At 37.8% G+C, this 19,999-nt stretch overlaps 1 protein-coding gene, 2 long non-coding RNA genes and 1 other non-coding gene across 4 annotated transcripts; 2 read left to right on the top strand and 2 right to left on the bottom strand.

Annotated features, from left to right (window-relative positions):
* Positions 1 to 3,010: 3,010 nt before the first annotated feature.
* Positions 3,011 to 3,084, bottom strand: trnat-agu (transfer RNA threonine (anticodon AGU)). Its single transcript has one exon. It is a non-coding gene; the product is annotated as a tRNA-Thr (tRNA).
* Positions 3,085 to 11,034: 7,950 nt separating this feature from the next.
* serpine1 (serpin peptidase inhibitor, clade E (nexin, plasminogen activator inhibitor type 1), member 1) lies at positions 11,035 to 14,343 on the top strand. Its single transcript, XM_087789738.1, has 9 exons — positions 11,035 to 11,110; positions 12,198 to 12,433; positions 12,670 to 12,894; positions 12,971 to 13,165; positions 13,235 to 13,433; positions 13,506 to 13,606; positions 13,673 to 13,759; positions 13,869 to 13,952; positions 14,032 to 14,343. The coding sequence occupies exons 2-9, from the start codon at positions 12,199 to 12,201 to the stop codon at positions 14,076 to 14,078; spliced, it is 1,173 nt and encodes a 390-aa protein (XP_087645864.1). The 5' UTR covers positions 11,035 to 11,110; position 12,198; the 3' UTR covers positions 14,079 to 14,343.
* On the bottom strand, positions 12,345 to 18,964 carry LOC148082533 (uncharacterized). The gene is made up of 4 exons (XR_015710933.1): positions 18,091 to 18,964; positions 17,015 to 17,152; positions 16,153 to 16,281; positions 12,345 to 12,426 (listed from the first exon to the last, which is right to left on the bottom strand). It is a non-coding gene; the product is annotated as an uncharacterized LOC148082533 (long non-coding RNA).
* Positions 16,508 to 17,327, top strand: LOC148082534 (uncharacterized). The gene is made up of 2 exons (XR_015710934.1): positions 16,508 to 16,739; positions 16,926 to 17,327. It is a non-coding gene; the product is annotated as an uncharacterized LOC148082534 (long non-coding RNA).
* Positions 18,965 to 19,999: the final 1,035 nt, after the last annotated feature.

Genomic DNA, 19,999 nt, shown 5'->3' with positions numbered 1-19,999 from the left:
CCGAGAGGAATTACTTTAAGTGTAGCTCTTTCAGGCAAATCCATCATTTCGGTCAAATTGCAGAGCTCATGATTACAATCTGGATCTTCGTATTGGAGTTTGAAGTCGTACTGCAATGAGAGCTTATCCTTTAGCTGTAGCTTCAGTTCTTCAATAGAATCTCATTTAAGATTAGCTTCCTTTTTAACTTTCTTCCATCTCCCACTGCATCTGTGGAGCTACAGTGATCTTTGGTTCTTCTTGGTTCTCAACAAGGCTCTTCTCCCACCATTGCTCAGTTTGGCTGTACGGCCACAGGTCTAGGAAGAGTTCTGCTCGACCCAAACTTCTTCCATTTAAGGATTATGGAGAACACTGTGCTCTTAGGAACCTTGAGTGCTGCAGACATTCTTCTGTAACCTTGATCTGTGCCACAGTTCTGTCTCTGAGCTCTTCAAGCAGTTCCTTGGACCTCATGATTCTTGTTTGCTCTGACATGCATTGTGAGCTGTAAGGTAAGGTAAAACTTTATTGATTGTGATGAAATTGTTTTTTTCCAATAGCCAATACATACAGCATTTTTTTTTATAAAAAATAAATCAAAATAAAATAAGAACAAGAACATAAAGAGAAAGAAGAAGATGACACAATCTAAGTCTAAAGATAAAGACAAAGAACATAGGTCAAAGAAAAATAACAAAGACAAAGGATACAAAGACTAACATAGAACAGAACATCCAGATACTCTCACTCCACTCCTGCCCCCGAACTCAGAATTGTACAACTTAATAGCCCGAGGAATGAATGAGTCCTTGAGTCTATTTGTTTTGCACCTGGGTAGGAGCATTCGTGCACTCATTCTGCTTTTTCTGCTTGTTTGTTCAATGATCTCCTCTCAGCAACTAACACCAGGGAGTCCAGCTTCATTCCAACCACAGAGCCAGCCCTCCTGATCAACCTGTCCAACCTGTTGACACTCCTCTTGGACACATTTCCACCCCAACACACCACACAGCATGTGAGACAGGTGTGTTTCAATGAAGGTGTAAAACCATCTCAAGGAGGATCAGAAGAACAAATCAACGCGTGAGTTATATATAAGTGTCACAGCAAAGGGTCTGAATACTTATGACCATGTGATATTTCAGTTTTCCTTTTTTAATAGATTTGCAAACAATGCTTGATTTCTGTTTTTTTTCTGTCAAGATGTGGTGCTGAGTGTACATTAATGAGGGGAAAAATGAATTTAAATGCAAATGGCTGCAATGAAAAAATGAGTGAAAAATCAAAGGTGGTCTGATTACTTTCTAAACCCACTGTATGTATATATAAACAACTGGAGAACGACTTATTTACGCTTCGAAGAAGTTCACAGAAGTGATCAGTGGTGATGCAGGGCGACTGACCTCTTCTCAGGTCAGTAAGTACAAACAGAATTAATATGTAAAGGTTTATTCTTTGAAGAAAGAAGTGATTTTAAGTGACCTTAATAGTTCTAGAAATACAGTATATATTAACATTGTTAAAAAACAACAATGTCTACTAAAAAAGTGGAAAAGATAAGTAGACAGTTACAGTAAAAATAAGTTAATTAGAATTTCAGTTTAATAATAATCAAGCAAATGTGTAAAGGATTTATATATGAATACCTACAAATATACAAATATGGGAGGGAGAATAAAATATTTTTTTAAAGGCCTATAGAGAGTAGAATGTAAAAACATTTTCAAGATTTCAATAATTTCAATAAAATGCGAAATACAAAATGGAAAAAAAGATTTTTTTGTATAAGAATAGGTTTAATAAAAGCTTAATACGTAAATATAGAAAGCCGATGATAATAAAATTCTCCCCTCATAATAAATCATATAAGGTAGAATTTATTCACTGTTTTAATGTGATAAAAAGAACACGTTTACATTTTAAGTTTGACTCATTTGTCAAGGAAAAGTCTTATCAGCTGTAGACAGTGTTCGATTATTTGTACTGGCTGCAAGAACACACAGAAGAGCGCCTTCCATTCCCTGCAGGTCACCAGACTCAGGTCAGCACCAGGGCCATGACTGCAGTCACCAAGAAAAAGAACAAGAAAGTAAGAAAGTAAGTCCACCAAACAATCAAAGGACTGGATCAGATCACTGATGTAAGGTGGAGTCTGACCATGAATAGATATGAAAGTAAGAAGAGCAGGCTTGGGACGGCCCAGGACGAGGGGGGGTGTTCGACCCTAGACCACAAGGTAGACCCAGGACATGCCTGAGAGACTTGCAGCTGGGCTCGGAACACCTTGGGGTCCCCTTGGAAGATCTGGAAGATGTTTTAACTTTTACAGACGTTTAATTCCTGTTCTGGTGGCAGTGTTTTAGTTTGTAAGTAAGTAAGTAAGTAAGTAATTTTTATTTATATAGCGCTTTTCCAGACCAGGGTCACAAAGCGCTTAAACAATCAAAACAATACTCATAAAGTATATACTTTATAAAAGAATCAAAAGATAATAGAGATCAAGATAATACTGAGAACAACACAGTGTCTAAACTAAGATGATTTACGACCAATTGGCCAAAAAAAAAGCGAAAACATTCTGAGAGTTCTAATAAAAACACATCCATGGTATCATTCACAATGATCTCTGTCATAATTGAATATTTTTCAGACGGTAATGGTTCACTTTCTGGCTTTTTGCACTTTCCAAGGAAACAGCGACATCGTGTGGATATATGAAAAAATACTTTGGCTTTAATTCGCAACTCTAAACAAATGTTGGTTATGGTCTGTGTAAAGCACATTGAAAATAATTTCTGGTCCAACATTGAAGTCATCACTTAATAATATATTACGTCACTAATGATATCATTTAATAACTTATTTATGACATGGGATAAAACATCACTGGATGTAGTCCACAAACATATCTCTATTTAGCGCTGTAAAAAGTGTCGTTCAATTAGATTATTAGTGTTTGTTGTTTGTCTAAAAGTATAAACAATATTTCACGAGATTTAAAACCAAGTTTACGCTACTTTGTTCCAAAAGGCACCGCTGGGATTCGAACCCAGGATCTCCTGTTTACTAGACAGGCGCTTTAACCATCTAAGCCACGGCGCCGGGTGAGGTCGGAAAGGTAGGAATATGTTTTTAAACACACATAATACACGTAACGGCACGTTAATTGATTAAATATTGAATTCTGTCGTGTTAATGCCTGACTAAACCAATATACAGTATGATCCAATATAATAACGTGAACTTCGAACCATGCAAATCCACAAACCAGAGAGGATGTGAACTCCAATTCACAAGGGGGCGATGTTGCAAACACAAGCCTACGGACCGGTAATTTAAAGTATTATTAGGTCCTTCTTTCATCAATAGATCCCGAAAACAATCCCTCATTGTCATTTTAAATTAAGAATAATTTCTCTTGTCATTTAAGGTGAATTCTCATAATTTAATAAGTGATTTATTTTCTTAGTGAACGTCAAGCTTCTTCTTAAACTTGATAGCAAACTCAACAAAAAAAAAGCCCTTTGTTGGGTAAAAAACAGGTACCTTATTGAAACATTGTTTTACTTCCATTATTCAAAGTTGGGTCACAGTGAAGCATCTTAAAACCTTTTTTTTGTAATTTTGTCTCGAACTTTTAAATTATGTATTTTGACATCCAGACACGTCTTCCAAATAAAACCATATGCTTCTCTTAGGCCGATTACATCATCCCAGAGATATTCAAGACATTTTCTGTCATTCTAATAATAGGAGATATACATGTTTTCTCCTCTGTGTCACTTTCATTTTCCATGAGTTATTTCCTGTGAGTTATCATCAAACAGGCTGACCACCACAACTTCCCTCTTCTCCATCCAGACACTGGCGCTGATAATTGAACACTCACTATTTGGAATGATCGCTATGAGCATGACTGCACGAGGACAAACTAATGACACGTGTTTTTTCTCTTGTTGAGTTATGCTGCTTTCAAAGCTGTTTTCATTTAACTATAAACTTCAAAATATGTTTATTTAAACATCAAAACATGCCCTTTTTTTTAAAGTACATGTATTAATATATTATTGACTGTTAGGTACTTTAAGTTTCTTCTTCATTTGTACATGATTTGTTGATATTTTGTACATGATTTGATTTAATTCCTAATCTTTTTTCTTATTCAAACTATCAAAATAATAATACATCAACGTAATTAACGTTTATTTTACATAACTTTACTGTTTATTGATGTATTTTATTGTATAATATTTTTTTGCATATTTATAGAAGTGTTCACAACATTATATATTTTATTTATTTTTATATTTGTAACGGGCGCTGCTAAGAATGTGAATTTTCTCTATGGATATTAATTAAGTATCTATTATTATTATTATTATTATTTATAATGATCATTATTATTATTACATCTAAGCATCCCTATATATGGTGTAGCACAAAATAACCACCTTATAACTCATACAAAGCAAACCGTGCTCATGGTTTAATTCCATAGACTATCAAGATAGATCAAGGTAATACTACTAGTTTAGCCAAACTCTTGTCAAGAAGTTAAGTTAGGGTAGGCTGACTTTTGATTTGTTCATGTTCTGAATGACTTAAATCAAGTTGTCGGTGTAAATTACGACACATTTCTCCCAAAGACGTTTTCAGTTTCCCCATATCTGTACTTGGCAGTAGCACATTATTAAAAAACATAATGCACATGATTCTATACTGTATGCTTTTTTTTTTTAAGAATACATGTTTTTAATTTTTTTCAGTTATATAACATCCAGTATCACTCAAACCCTTGTCTGAGCCGAGATCTTAAGTAGGCAACTTCCCACACTGTTCAACATTAACAGAAAACAAAGACACAGAGGTTAAAAGTCAATTCATACTTGGGTTCTTCAAACTTCATCCACACATGTAAGACATTAATAGAGTCCCTGGTCGTTGGTACTTTCCCTTCGATTTGAAACTGCTGACTCATCGCAGAGCAGTGGAGCCGTTGTTTTACAGCAGTCCAATAATACCCTGAAGTCAACACCTTCAACACACTCTTTCCTCTTCCGAAAACACACGTCGGCTTGTCTAAGGTCCCAGCAGGAGTCGAAGGTGTTTCCTCCACATATGCATGTGTGGATAAATGTCCTGAGCAACCATACGGTGGACTGCTGAGTCACGAGTGGGTCAAAGGTTCTGTGGGACTACGTAGATATATTAAAACCAGACACATGTTAAGTTCCCTGTTTCCACATGTTCTTTACACAACCTGACCATGATCAGAGTTCAAGATATATTCTTGCATATGTCAAGAACACAAGTATATATCCTTAGTGTCTAAAAAGCTTTTACAGGAGCCTCCAAACTTTATGGCACCACAAACAAATTGAAGGTTCTAGATTAAAGGTTTAATTTGGAGTAAACATGGATGCAACAGGTGTGTTGATTTGCCAAGAGTCATGGGCTCATATTACTTCAGAGAAATTATTTAATCAAAATAAGATACATTTCAGTAATAATCGATACCGCAGTAATTATGGCCATGATTGTATTTTTCTATGTGACCTTCATCAACGGCCCAGCGATGTTAAGTGAGTTGACAGTTTTATCACAGAGATCCTGTTGTACTGATAAGACCAAGTTACTTTTCACATTCATATAGAGACCATGGAGGATTGGAATTTGGGAAAAAAGGTTTATTTGCTACCAACAACAGGGAGGACAAAACACATTCTTGAAGCAAACTACATCAATATGTTGACTAGATTCTCTATTTTTACTTCTGGTCTTAGGGGGGCTCCAGAGATTCCTTCTCTCCCGCGGGAAAAGTGGTTAAAATGACTAAGGCACGAAAATAGTCAGTTCTCCTCAACATGTGCAACTTTTCCATGACAGGAGGAGGAACGTAGTTGAGGATGTGGGCTTGGTTTAACACATACGCTCCAAGCAGCAGGATCTGCTTCAGAGTTCAAACTCTGATTCTGTCTGTTATTGTCATGAAGCTGACAACCTTACTGGAAGTATGTGTTTGTTGGAAAATGTGCTCCAAGTCCAGACTTGAAGGTCCACCTTCACTGGAGTAAAAAGTAAAGTAGGCAGAGACATAAGAGGATGTTTGTGACTCGGCTGTGAGGTGTGAATCACCACAAGAAGCTGTGTGTACTTGATCACTTGTCTAATAGTCAACCTAGAGTCAGAGGTGTTTTTCCATCTAGAACATCTGCTCACGTGGGTCAAAGTGAGGAAAGGCTGAAGTCAGATGGGGTGGACACGTGAAGAGGACAGACAAGAGGCATGAGGAGGAGTGACTCAAAATTTCAAGTTGGTTGGCGTGACAACTCCTAAACGTGATAGTCCAGAATTTAAAAAACTAATTTGAACATATACATCAATCCATTCCATCATGAAATCGTCATGATAGTCGTGAACAGCGATAATGAACCATTGTTTATCCAAGTGTTCTCTGTGATCGTCTGTCAAAACGTTTGAGGTCCAGGAACATTTAACCCTCGCTTGCTGGGGAAACCAATGCAAGAAAACCAAAAAAAAATGCTCCTGTAATAATGTAATTTTTCACCTTGTCCTATCGTAACACGTGTGTTTGTGTGTTATCTGCAATGTCCCTCAGTTTAGTGTGGCGTGCAGGTTGTTACAGGAATGTAGAAAACCATTATGAAGATGTTGAAGGTGCGTGCCGCTAGAGATGACTCATCACTCCTCAGTGAGTGAAGGTGCTTCAAAGACCAGGTGAGTCACTGAGGTCTGCAGGTATCAGACAGACAATACAAAAACCGAGGTCTAATTTAATGTGATAAATAAGTCAAAGACTTGATAACAGATTTTCGAACAAATTCATTGATTGCAGTTAATTCAAGATCCCGCCATCATTCCAGTTCAAATTCTATTGTGAAGACCTCCATGTTTCTAGGGTCGGATCCAAACACCACCGAGAACAACGTGTTCCTCAAGCTCCTCTACAGAGTTCACGTGTGTGGTCTTGTTTAACACAGGTCAGCAATCATGGGTCAGGTTATATAACTACTATTGTTCGTGCATTTTGTGAAAGATTAATATTGTTTGTCTGGTCCAGGTTTTCCAGGACCTCACCCTCTTACTCACCCGTCCACAACTGAATGCGGGATAAACAGTTGCTTTCACTTCCTGTCATGTGGTTCACCATCATTGATCTGTTGCCCACACATGGCTCTGCTACAGTTATGCAATGATGTGTAGGTGGGAATATATGACAAAAGACAGGAAGTGGAAAAAATAGACAAACTGAAGTTGGGAGAAGGATGGACAAGATAAGAAGTGAGTACATCAGAGGTCTGGTGGAGACAAAGGGAGGCCAGACTCGTTGTATCAGAACATAGAAATTTAAAATCTCAGAACAACTAAACAATAACAAGCCTTTGCAAAGAAAAAGAGTCCTAATCAACTAATAACAAATTACAACCAAACCAGATTGGTTCATGGTTTTATTATTCATTGTATTAAAGTAGAAGGGGGGGGAATCGAATTACTCTTTGGTGATATTTAGTGCCCGATCTTGAAACTATTATAAAAGCTAATCTAGAAATGGAGACTCAGACCAAGACATATTTGTTTGTTATTGCAGAAACCTGCAATGTACTGTGGCTGTACTTTGTGAAGTTGTCTTTAGGAAAGACAAAAAAAAAGTGTTGCATCACCTCACAACCAACGAAAATGACTACACCCTTCAGACAGAAAAGGTGGACAAGTCCTTTTATAAAGTCTGGTGGAGTTGTTTATCCAGGGCATTGCAAAAAAAGCATTTTCAGTCAATTACTTTTAAAAACAATGTAATGTAAAAAGATAACTCTTGAAAGTTATCTGGATGTGTTAGTAATGGGCTTGATCATTTCTCCATCATAAACCATCAGACCCAGGGTTGTGATCACTAAATCTGGTTTTATATTTGTTTGTTATCATATCTGGGTGTAACAGGCCTTATATAGATTAAAGGAAGTAAATGGTCCGTGGGTTGTTTTCTTGACTTTCGTTTAAAAAAAAAAAGTTAGACAGTGAGTAACAACTTACTAATTCCATATCACAATTGTCACTCAGAGTTCTTTGTGATAACAGGTCATAACAGGTCATGACTGGGACAACAGCAACCGTCCACCCATTCCTGTCCAGCCATTCAAAAATGTTTCACCTTAACTGACCTTTCACCTTTACTGTTTAATTTCTTGAAAAATGAGAGGAACATCAAGTGCAACAGGAAGGTAGCCGTCTGGACAAAACAGGACAACCAATGAAACACAGGATTCCCTGTTCTCCCGTCCCATGTTGTCCTCTCACTCTTTCCATTCCTACTACAGTCAGAGCGTGACTCAATCTAGCAAACGACTACAAGTTAAAATCAACCACTTCCTTATGCAACCATGTTTGGAAACTCCCCCTAATAGGGAAGACAAGCATTAAGAAAAGCAGGGATGACTTCTAGCGGGGTCATTACAGTTTCTACGGCGACAGAACGGAAGTTTGGAGTAACTGTGGTTTCATGAGTCTAGTGTTGTTTATCCAAACACTCTCAGAAGTGAGAGTAAACTACTAATTGATTAAGTCTTTTTTTTTTTAACGTGGGTGGATTCTTCCACTCATTAGGTGTGTTTGAAAGGGTTTTTTAGCATTTACCCCAAAAAAAGAATCAAACTGAGTCATGACGACAAAAATAACAGACGATCAATATTTGTCTTGGAGCTTTTCCTTTCCAAAGAATGAGAGCTGGATTCATCACAGAGAAGAGAACAATCTTTTCTTCATGACCATGTTCAAACCGGTATTACTGTATATTGATAAATCAGAAGATACTGATAATTTATTTTTTTAAAGTGCTAGCCGAATTAAAATATACACAATTTTAATGATGTTTTTGTCATTAGACTTTCAGTTTTTGATTATAGTAACAACAAACTACTAAAATTAAGTATTAAATTACTGCCAATTACATAAAATACTTGAAATGTAAAAATGGTTAACAGCAAGAAAAAGATTTAGGGGTGATGGTGCTCCATAGTTGAAGGTGTAAAATGAGAGTTCAATTTAATCCTGGTGATTGATGGATTGATGGAAGGGGTACATGTGAGTTTTAAAGCCAGGTTTGAAGCTGTTTGGTTCTATCATGAACGTATCAATAACTAAACTAAATACACTTCATCCATCCGTTGACATCATGGAATCATTGAGTGGTGGGTTCTCCCATGTGGGTGGAACATGTTAAACGACCATTTGCATCCTTATATGGAATGTACTTCATGGACAGATGTGCAGTTTTAAGGTTTCATTCAACCACCCGTGTTGAAGCTCAACAACATGTGGGGCCATGAAAGGGGCAGGGTTCAAAGCTGGTGAGATCATTGACCCAAACTGGCAGCTTCTCCTATTCCCTGAGTTATGCGGTCACTTTTGAACCGCATTACCAACATCACAGGGTTATTACCAAGAACTGGTGTTTCTGAAGATGCAGCGTAATAAGATTTACGGGCCAATGAAAGAGGAACAGAGCACCAGAGAAGAAAACAACGTCCAGACAGCACAGCAGCAAATAAACCAGAACAGAACAGTCGTCTTGGCATAGAATGCGATAAAATGTCACTTTGGAAAACCTATTTTGTCATTTTATAACTTGATGTTGATGAGTAAAACAGCAGGTCTGATTCTTTAATATAAAGTTTTATCCTTATTACATATGTGGCTTAATTGATGGATATTTATTGTTTTAAAGTTACAGTGTGAAAAAGGCCCAATAAATCTATTAAACATGTGTCAAATAAATTTGTCCACTAATATAATTTAATTTGGACTGTTAAGAGTCTGAAATGTTTCTACTGGTCAGAATGTATGTATAATTTAAAGCATTCATATACAAACCTAGATCGAAGTGCAGGTAGATTCGACGGAGAGTTAATGACAATTATGTCGGAAAATAAGATCTTGTAAATTTGAATAATAAAAAGTATTATTCATGTTGTTAACAAACTTCTGGTTTCATATTTCTTGTTTAAGCAAATATATTCACTGCAAAGATATACATATAATCCATACATTGATAGTGACATAAATAACGGTCGCAAAGAAGTCATTTGATCCTTGTTTTTGTGTCCATTAAGCAAAATAACAGAGTTTTTCTGAAGTTGTTGATGGAAAAGATGATAAGCCGTTGATGGTGTGTTGAAGTTTAATATGAGTCTATAACGGAATTACTGAAAAAAACTGTAAAAATGATTTTTATTAAACCCCCTTTTGATCAAATCACTAAAATAAATACACTTTTATGTGCCTGTAGTGAAATAATGTAGTTTAAATCTAGCTATAGTTTTGAGATAACAGATAACATGATTTTGATCCTGGCCAGAAAGATAGTGAGCCAAACCATTTCATGATTATTGTATTTGTTTTATTGATTTTACCAGTTGCTGTGTTTTTAGCATGCATGTGAAATGATCTGTACTCGCTTCTCTACTGTAATTACATTTTAAAATGTGCAAAGACTTGAGCGATTCAAGTTGTCATTCTTGTTATTTTAGAATTCAATGAACACATTTGGGTTTAATTTTCAATTATTGTGGTTTTGTTTGATTGATGCCTACAATCTGTGAGTCAGATTTTAGCTAATACATTTTGCAGATGTTGCAACGGTCCTCCGTGAACAAGCACTGGAAACCTTGAGTGAATATGCATCCTGCTGAGCAACTGGGATGATTCCAAACTTCCAAATGATAAGACTTTTTGATTTATGCTCCCCAGACAGTCTTAAAAGTTTAATTTTAGCTGTGAAAGTACAAACAACGTTGTCACACACCAGTGGCAGAGGCGTGTGTGTGTGTGTGTGTTTGCTGTGTCATGATTTAAACAGAAGAGACAGACAGACTGTAAGGGGGCGGGGGGGATGCGAGGGGGCTTGGGAATGTGTCTTGAATGGGAAGCCTGTCCAGACATCAGATGACATCATCATCAGGAATAATGTGTGCGTGTGCGTGGGTGGGTTGGGGGCGTGGCTTCCCCGAGCTCATTATAAAAAGAAGGACTCATTGAGGCAGAAGCAAACTGAAGCTGGACCTACAGAGACCCTCGACTCCTCATACCTGAGATCAGAAAAACCAAGAAACAGGTGAGATGATCTTCTACTTTTTGTATTTCTCTTAAACTCTTATTTGACAAGATTTCAAGTTTCATATTTAAAAATGTGTTACTTAATTAGCTCCATTTAAATTCACTCTTGTAGTCAGCTAAATAAATTATTCTAGTGGGTCAGTCATGGATCAAACACATGTGATTATTATTATTATATTTTATATTATATATAGTTTATACCTGTAAAATCACTTTATTATAATATTAAGCTCTGTATTTGTCCATTTGCACCTACTCTTGTCAATCATCTTCAACATTATTTAATGTATTTATTACTGAGATCTCAAAATAAAACCAAAATATTGACATTTAAGTGGCATAAATAATAATATTTTTTATAAACAAGGCTTTTCTTTCATCGTGTCAGCCCTCCTTGTATCACCCTCCTGTTGTTTAAACAGATCTCTCCTGGTTTATTTACCCTGCAGTCGCACTATTTATTCAGCACATACCACAGAGTGTGAGCACTTCACAGTCTGCATGACTGCAAAAAAAACACAGTTTTTTTTTTTTTTGGGTGTAGAACTGTGACGCGTGAGTTGTTGTGTAAATCAAAGCAGGGTTCAGGTCGTTGATCTTTGACCTAATGACACGGCCGCGGGCTAGAAGCTTACAGTAAAACATTGACACACTCGCACATCCATCATGCGTCACACACAGTTGTTGTTAAATCAGTGCCGCATCACACACACGCTGGTTTAGCACTTTAATTAAATGTAATGACGTCGAGGGATGTTCAAACTAGACGTAGTCATCGTGATTGTGGAAGTGGAAGGATTTGGCAACCAACACGATTATGTGGAAAGCTACTGTAAATGGTTCAGTAGTAGTTCCACTCATTAAAGAGAAGATTTGGGGAAACAAGAAAAGATGAACTGACTCTATTTTTTTTTTACCAGGACTCTTTAAATAACAGACACAATTTATATTGTACTCAAGAATAATAAATCAGACCAGACATACATAAAGACATTTTTTTGAAAATCCTAGTCTAAATTGTACTTAATGTGTCTTGTCGGATTACTTTGTCTCCAGTTTGTTATATGTTTTTGTATTTCCTCCAGAATGCAGTGCACCTACATCTTGTTGCTGTTGACCCTGGGAGGATCTCTGGCCTCGCTGCAGGACAAACAGACCGACTTTGGGCTGAAGGTCTTCTCTCAACTCGCCAAAACATCCGCCCACAAGAATGTGGTTTTGTCTCCGTACGGCGTTACCTCCGTCATGGCCATGGCCCAGCTGGGGGCTGCTGGGAGCACCCGCAGGTCCTTGACCGCCGTCATGGACTTCTCACTGCAAGGTAACAGACGGTCAAGTGTAAAAATCATGAGTCTATTGTCATCATTGTATGAATTATCATTTTGTTTTGGTAATAAAAAACCTGATCTATAGAAGGTAGAATAAAACTGAAATACATTTTGAATCATTATTATTTTAATAAAATGGTAACAAAACATGCACCAACATCGCCCCCTACTGAGCATGTAGTCCAACAGCTCCAGGGTTTAAAATGGCTCTCCTGTGTGTGCGCTTCAGAGCGAGGAATGTCCCGGCAGCAGCGTCTCCTTCAGCGGGACCTCTCCAGCGAGGAGGGAGTGGACATCGCCAGTGGGGTGATGGTGGAGAGGAAGATGAGTCTGGAGAAAGGATACCGCCGCGCCTTAGTCAAGGCTTTCCAGACCCATCCCAACCAGGTGGACTTTACCAAACCCTACCAGGCTGAGAAGATCGTCAACGCCTGGGTGTCAGACCACACGGCAGGTAGAGTGTAGACCAAGTATTTGAGATGGTAAATAGTTGGAAGTTTACGATGTATCTAATTAATTTCTTTCTACAGGCTCCATCCCGGAGTTCTTCACTCCTGGATCTCTTTCTGATGAGACCAGGCTGATCCTCCTGAATGCTCTGCACTTCCAAGGTGTGTGGAAGGTTCCTTTTGACCCCAAACTGACCCAGGAGAGGATGTTCCACTGTGCCAACGGCAGCTCACTTCCTGTCCACATGATGAGACTCACAAACCGCTTCAACTATGGTAAGAAGGTCCACATCCTCACGATCTTCTCCAGGCCTCTGTCGTTGCTGACACTCTTTAAACCCACAGGGGAGTTTGTGACTGCCGATGGAACCGACTATGACGTCATCGAGGTCCCGTATGAGGGTGACTCTCTTAGCATGTTACTGGTGTCCCCCTTTGAATCGGAGGTGCCTCTGAGCACGCTCAGTGCAGAGCTGAGTAGCCAGAAGATCCACAAGTGGAGAGCAGAGATGAGGAGCGTGAAGAGACAGCTGGCCCTGCCCAGGTGAGGCCACAGACCGTTACGTGCCATCTTCAGTTTGTTGCTCAAGTGTTGACAGTTTTCGTGACTCTCCAGGTTCACACTGAGCTCTGAGGTGGATCTGAAGGGGGCGCTCATCAACATGGGTCTGGGAGAAATGTTCAACCTGGCCACTGCCGACTTCACTCGCATCACCAGTAAGTTCTCAAAAAGCAGATGTTGTTTTGAAGTGGACTCTAACTTGACTGTGTTTCTGCCTTCAGCCGACGAGAGACTGTGTGTTTCCAAAGTCCTGCAGAGGCTGAAGATGGAAGTGAACGAGCTCGGCACCAAAGGAGCAGCAGCTTCAGGTAAATAGGTTTTTCCTACTTGTTGCACGTATTATATTAGCTGATGGCTGACAGGTCTCATTATTACTTCGACTACAAACACTCATCGCATTTCTCTCTCCTTCAACAGCCGCTGTGATGTTTTCTCGTATGGCGGTAGAGGAGATCACTCTGGACCGACCCTTCATCTTCCTGATCCAGCACAAGCCTACAGGTAACACTCCTACACTTCCAGAGCAGAATCATATTCCCAGAGTTCAGACTCTCACCGTGTCTTCACCATGTGCGTGCAGGTGCTGTCCTCTTCACGGGTCAGTTCAACCACCCGGAAAAACATTAGAACCCAAGATGTCTCCCACTGAGTCTACTACTGCAACTTCACTCTCACTGGACCACCTCCTAGCTCAGCTTGGACGTGACGTGGACATTACTTGTTTATATGCTAATTTATTCCTCTTGTTGTTCGTCATTCATACATGAACATTTGAAAAATGCTTGGTCTTGTTGTAAAGCTGTATTTTTTTTTCTCTTTTCTGTCTTTTTGATAAAATCTTGCTCTTTTTTAAAATATTTATATTTATTAAAATCATATGTTTTATAAATTGTGTATGTGGTCCTTTATTAAAAAATGAATGTAATTCATAATTATCGTAATATGTGTCTGTTTGATAGATTTATAGACTTTTATAGGAATATCAGAGTATCAGGGCACGCATGCAATATTCATAGTTGCCATGACATCAATGACTTTGTTGAAGGCAGGATCAGTATAAAACTTCATTTTGCCAGTATCTAAAAAGATTTTCAACAAAAGAGGATAAATTCTATCAGGTTTGGCAAGATAATTTAAGAATATACAGCTATCTCCGGACAGCCAGAGCAAGATATTACTCTTCACCTGTAGAATAAAATAAGAATAACAACAGGTTTTTATTCAGCACTGTAGCCAGGTTCACCCAAAGTCTTAATTCTATCGATGAGTTAATTCCTCCACATCTAAGCATAAACTTCCTCCATGAAAGAACATTTTACCATTAAAGAAAATAATTAAGATCTCCTAGTATTCCCTTCCACAAATGTTGCTGGAGTCAGATACTAAGCCTGACTTAAACCTGGATTAACTTTTTTATGTTATTCCTCAATAAATGTCGTTTTTTATCCAAAATCCACAACCTGTGTAAGATCCTATTCCCATTTACTGGCTACAGCAACACTAGTATCATGAAGATGACATCGGTTTCAGTCACATGTGACTGTCATTAAAAAAAGTTATCACGCCCATCCTGTGTTAGAAGGAAGTCCAAGAGGAAGAAGTTAGTGTGGAAGAGTCTTAATTCGTAATAACACAAGTTTGCACTGTGAAGGATTACTCTCTATCAGACCATCTTCAGAAGTTTTATAACTGGAGAAAAGGTGTATGGCCTGAAGCAAGATCAAAGTGTTTTTTCTAACAAACTAAAACCCTTCAACCCTGATACAATGCAACATTAAAGAAAGACTTGAGATTGTAAAGTTCATCATTTAAGTTGTTCAGAGGTAGATGGAGTTCAGAATGAAGAATTTCAATCTCTAAAACAAAGGATAGTAATTCAGTGTCCAAGTGTGAAATTTATTGACAAAGGTCAATACTCCTCGAGGCTGGGGTATTTATTTTATAGGTACTTCGATATGCATTAATGTTGTAAAGGCGGCTATTAATGATGTACAGTTCTTTGAGATTCACAAGTCGTGTGAATGGAATAAATGTATATGCAGGACATTGAAACGCTTTTATTTTGTGATGTGCTCTTATTTTGAAAGTATTGAACCGGAAGTCGGGCGTGTTGGATCCGCGCGGATGTTGAAAGATTGTTGACAGGTTGTGACTAGAAATGTCCACCTTGTATCTCCGCGGGATGGAAGAGAACATAATAGTTGTTCCAGAGCGATCCAGTGTCAGCTGCTGGTTCGTAAGGAGAGCAGAGTGGTTAGTTTATTTCCTGTTATTACATATTATCTACGGTGGAGGACATGTATCTACTTTTTCAGAGAACTAATGTTGTTTATTGTCTCTAAATGTAGTTCTGCAGTGTCAACACACATCAGTGGAAAACATATTAGGGCCATACAATTGGAACATGTTTTAAGTTAACACTTCTATGTAAAATAGAATAGATTAATCCTTTTAATACTGTAATATTGATTGTACATTGTCTTTAGGTCTGTAAATGTTGATAAGGTTGAGGGTAATACATATACAAATTAACAATTCTATTTTATCAATAAACACGAATGGATAAGTTCATTTTCAATTAAATATTCTCAATTAAATTTTTTTATTTTTTTTTTAAAGATTCTTATTTACCTCCATTCTTGTTCAAGGCTGTTCACTAACTTTAAAGTTCCAGGGGAAGTTCTTATCGTTTTCTTTTTACAATGCAGATGGATTCAAGCGAGTCGGTGATCGTTCCGTGGACCAGCGATGAGGTGCAGACTTTTCTGGCAATCCTGGCAGATGAAAGTGTCCAGCGTCGGATGGATAAGTCGATCAGGAACGAGAAAGTCTTCGGGGAAATTGTCAAGAGAATGACTGCTAGTTTCACTAGGACATCCCAGCAGTGCAGGGAGAAACTTGAAGAGCTAAAACATGAGTACTGGGATGTGAAAGACTATAATAGTCTTTGTGGATCCGTCAAAAAACAGGGGAGATGGTATGACGAGATGGAAGCCATCTACGGCCACCGACTGTCAGGGGAGAGAGTTGGCCCTTGACTCTGCAACATATTGACTGAAGACAAGTGTGAACGGTGAGTGTTGTAGTTTTCACTGTTTACTCTTTACTCATCGTGTGTTTTCACGTTCTAGATTCTTCATCAGTTTTGAGAGAATCCAGTACGTCAGTCATGTCCGAGGACCTGTGTCCGCCTGATGAGCCAATCATAACTCGCGTCTCTACACCAGATGTTGAAGAGCAACAGCACATCCTCTCTGGCTGCTGCATCACTGCACCGACATGCTCCTGGTAAGAATAACTTTTTATTTAGACGTGTTTATGGCTATTTTATTGATTACTTAACGATGGGCTCACCTGACAAATCCAGAAAGTGTATCGAATTTATCGAATTTCGCTAAAACTAAGTATAATCAGACCGTTTTCATTTTAAATAAATATGTGCTTGGATTTCATTTTTTGCCGTATTGTGCCCAGGGAGAAGGAAGAGCTCATTGGAGGTGCCCACAGGATTTGAGGGGATGCAACAGGACGAAGAACAGCGCTCACAGAGAGAGAGACATTACCAGTTGGTGCTCCTAGAGGCGAGGGAGGCGAGGGAGCAGGAGGCAACATGGAGGCAAGAGGAGATGAACCTCAGACGTGAAGAGATGGCCCAAAGAAGTTCATTCAACTCCTCTGTGTCCTCGGAGACCTGGTCAAGGCTGTGAGGGAGTGGAAGGAATAGATTGTCTCACACCAGATGTAAATAGTTTTGTGTAATTATTTCGTATTTTTTAAATGATTTCAAACACATGTTCGCATTTATGTCTTTTGTATTATATCTCTTATCTTGTTTTTTACATCAGTATCATTACATCTTTCTGCATTATAGCCTGAGATCTGTTTCTTGTCTTTATTCAAACAATTCAACAACAGCTTAGACTAACAACTTTTAGCTGTAAGACAATTTATGAACCTGATGAGACTCAAGAGAATCACAACTATACACATGTTAACAAAACACATTTATATTGCTAGGCTTCCTGTGCCTTCTTCTTTTAATGATAATTACCTGGCGAGACTTTTGTTCCTACCTTGACTGGTTTAAATGAAGACAATATTGCTTTTTAAAAGCTACAACTTCAGCTGTCTGCCACAACCACAGAGTTGTCTCTTGTTGTGAACAAATGTGTGCCCAGACAGAAGACAGACACAACTATACATGTGCTAACAAAACACATTTTTGTAGATAGCCATCCATGAAGGTTTCGACCTTGACTGATTCAAATGACGACAATACTTCCTGTGTTTATTCAGCCCCTTCACTGAACTGTTATTTATTATTAATGTTTCATGATGGTTTTTTTATATGAAGTTCTTTTCATACAGTACAGGCCTAAAGTTAAGACACACCTTCTTATTTAAATTGCAGTTTCTCATCAAAAATTTGAGTGAACTACTTTTTATATGTTATTTACTATATTATATTTCATATAACAGAAATTAATGTAATAACTGAAAACACATCTTATTTTCTAGATTCTTCAAAGTAACCCCCCTTTGCTTGGATAACTGCCATTAAATTGTTATCTTTTGGTTGTAAAAAAGGAGGCAAACGGTCTAAACAACATCTTCAACAAGTTTGAGCAGGTCACCTCACCCTCACTGCTGTCTGCTTCACCTCAATCCAGGTACAGGATGTACTTCGGAGGATTCGTCCAGGAAACGCTGCTGGTCCTGACAAGGTGTCTGCTTGACTGCTAAAGACCTGCGCTGCTGAACTAGCTGAGCCACTCCATCTTCAACCTCAGTCTACGGCTGGAGAAAGTACCAACCCTGTGGACTTCCTGTATCGTTCCAGTCCCGAAAAAGATCTGGCCGAGCGAGCTGAATGAACGTGGGCGGGCTATTAGATTGTACAATTCTGAGTTCGGGGGCAGGAGTGGAGTGAAAGTATCTTGACATTCTGTTCTATGTTAATCTTTGTATCCTTTCTCTTTGAGCTATGTTTTTTATCTTTATACTTAGATTGTGTAATCTTGTTCTTTCTCTTTTTTTCTCTTGTTCTTGTTCTTATTTTTATTTTTATGAATAATTGCTGTATTGCTGTGTCTAATTGGAAAAAAACAATCAATAAAGTTCTACCTAACCTAACCTAACCTAATATATAGCATTTTATATGTCTACTCAATTAGACAGCAGGTTGCTGTCTGTTTTTTTCTAGTAGAACAGACATGAGCAAACTGTAACCTGGGGGCCACTGTTTTTTTTATATTGCTACTTTAAATGACCTAAGCACAAGTAGGTAACATTCTTTGTTCTAATACTTGCCCTTTTTTTCCTGTTTTTCTCACAATGTTTATGTATTGATATGGATTTTATTTAGATTTCAAAATATCTTGAGTGATCTTATGTCACATCGACATGTTATTATTTGTTTTAGGGTTCATGTTAAATATAATGGGATGATATATGAAGGAAACAATCCTCATGACGGCCTCCCTCAGCAGTCACAGTATTACCCCTTAACATGATCATTTATAACAGTGTTGTATCTTTGCGTTTATGATATGATTTCATACAATAATGATTACCCACGAGGGGAAAATATAAAAGTTAAATATTTTTGCTGTGCAATCCACAAACAGTAGCATGATGCTGGTAAATATAAAGATGTTTTCGCCTGCAGTTGATTCAGAACTCTGCAGTGAGAATTCTGACCCGCTCAAGTAAAAGAACTCACATTTCTCCGATACTTAAAACTCTTCACTAGCTTCCAGTTTCTTTCAGGATCAACTTCAAAATTCTGGTTCTTACTTTCAGAGATATTCATGGTCAGGCTCCTCCTTACATCAGTGATCTGATCCAGACTTACACCCCAGCTCGGGCTCTGAGGTCTGTGGATCAGAATCTACTGACTCCTTCAAGAAACATCTTAAGACATTTTTATTTGTTCAGGCTTTTCCTTGATTTTCAGGAACTGTCAGTTTATCTTGACCTTTAAAGTATATACTTTATTGAATATTGTTTTGATTGTTTAAGCGCTTTGTGACCCTGATCTGGAAAAGCGCTATATAAATAAAGATTACTTACTTACTTACTTACAACACAAATTGACCGAACAACTGAGATATTTTTAGATTATAGGATGTCAAATTGTGACAATAATTTCTGTCTGGAGTTGCCAGGCTTCAAGTTTCTGAAAACAAAATAGGAAAAATCACTGGCAATAAAAGTTTCTGATTCTGATACACCAAAGATGTAACTCCATGCATAAATTATTGCCACAATTTCACATCCTATAATTTAAAATTTTCTTAGTTGTTCGGTCAATTTGTGTCTTTATATTTACCAGCATCAAGCTACCGTTTGTGGATTGCACAGCAAAATATTTAATGCGTGGACAGTACAGAATAAAATAATAGAATGAAGAAATTAAATTAAACAATAGGGAAAAGGGCAGTCATTCAGTCATATAAATATTTAAATAAAATAATAATAATATTACAACTCACTACTTGAATTAATATGTTTTTTTCCTATTTTCTTTTCAACAGTTATTCCCCCTA

This window comes from Callionymus lyra, chromosome 4 (genome assembly GCF_982586985.1).
Source record: "Callionymus lyra chromosome 4, fCalLyr1.hap1.1, whole genome shotgun sequence".
NCBI lineage: Eukaryota > Metazoa > Chordata > Actinopteri > Syngnathiformes > Callionymidae > Callionymus > Callionymus lyra.
Note: the sequence above shows the minus strand (reverse complement) of the source record. Positions and strands in the feature narration are given on the sequence as shown.

Coding starts and splice junctions, on each gene's coding strand:
- serpine1 (XM_087789738.1), top strand. CDS start 12,199: ATGCAGTGCACCTACATCTTGTTGCTGTTGACCCTGGGAGGATCTCTG. Junction 12,895..12,970: donor GGTGTCAGACCACACGGCAG/GTAGAGTGTAGA, acceptor TTCTTTCTACAG/GCTCCATCCCGGAGTTCTTC. Junction 13,607..13,672: donor CGACTTCACTCGCATCACCA/GTAAGTTCTCAA, acceptor TTCTGCCTTCAG/CCGACGAGAGACTGTGTGTT.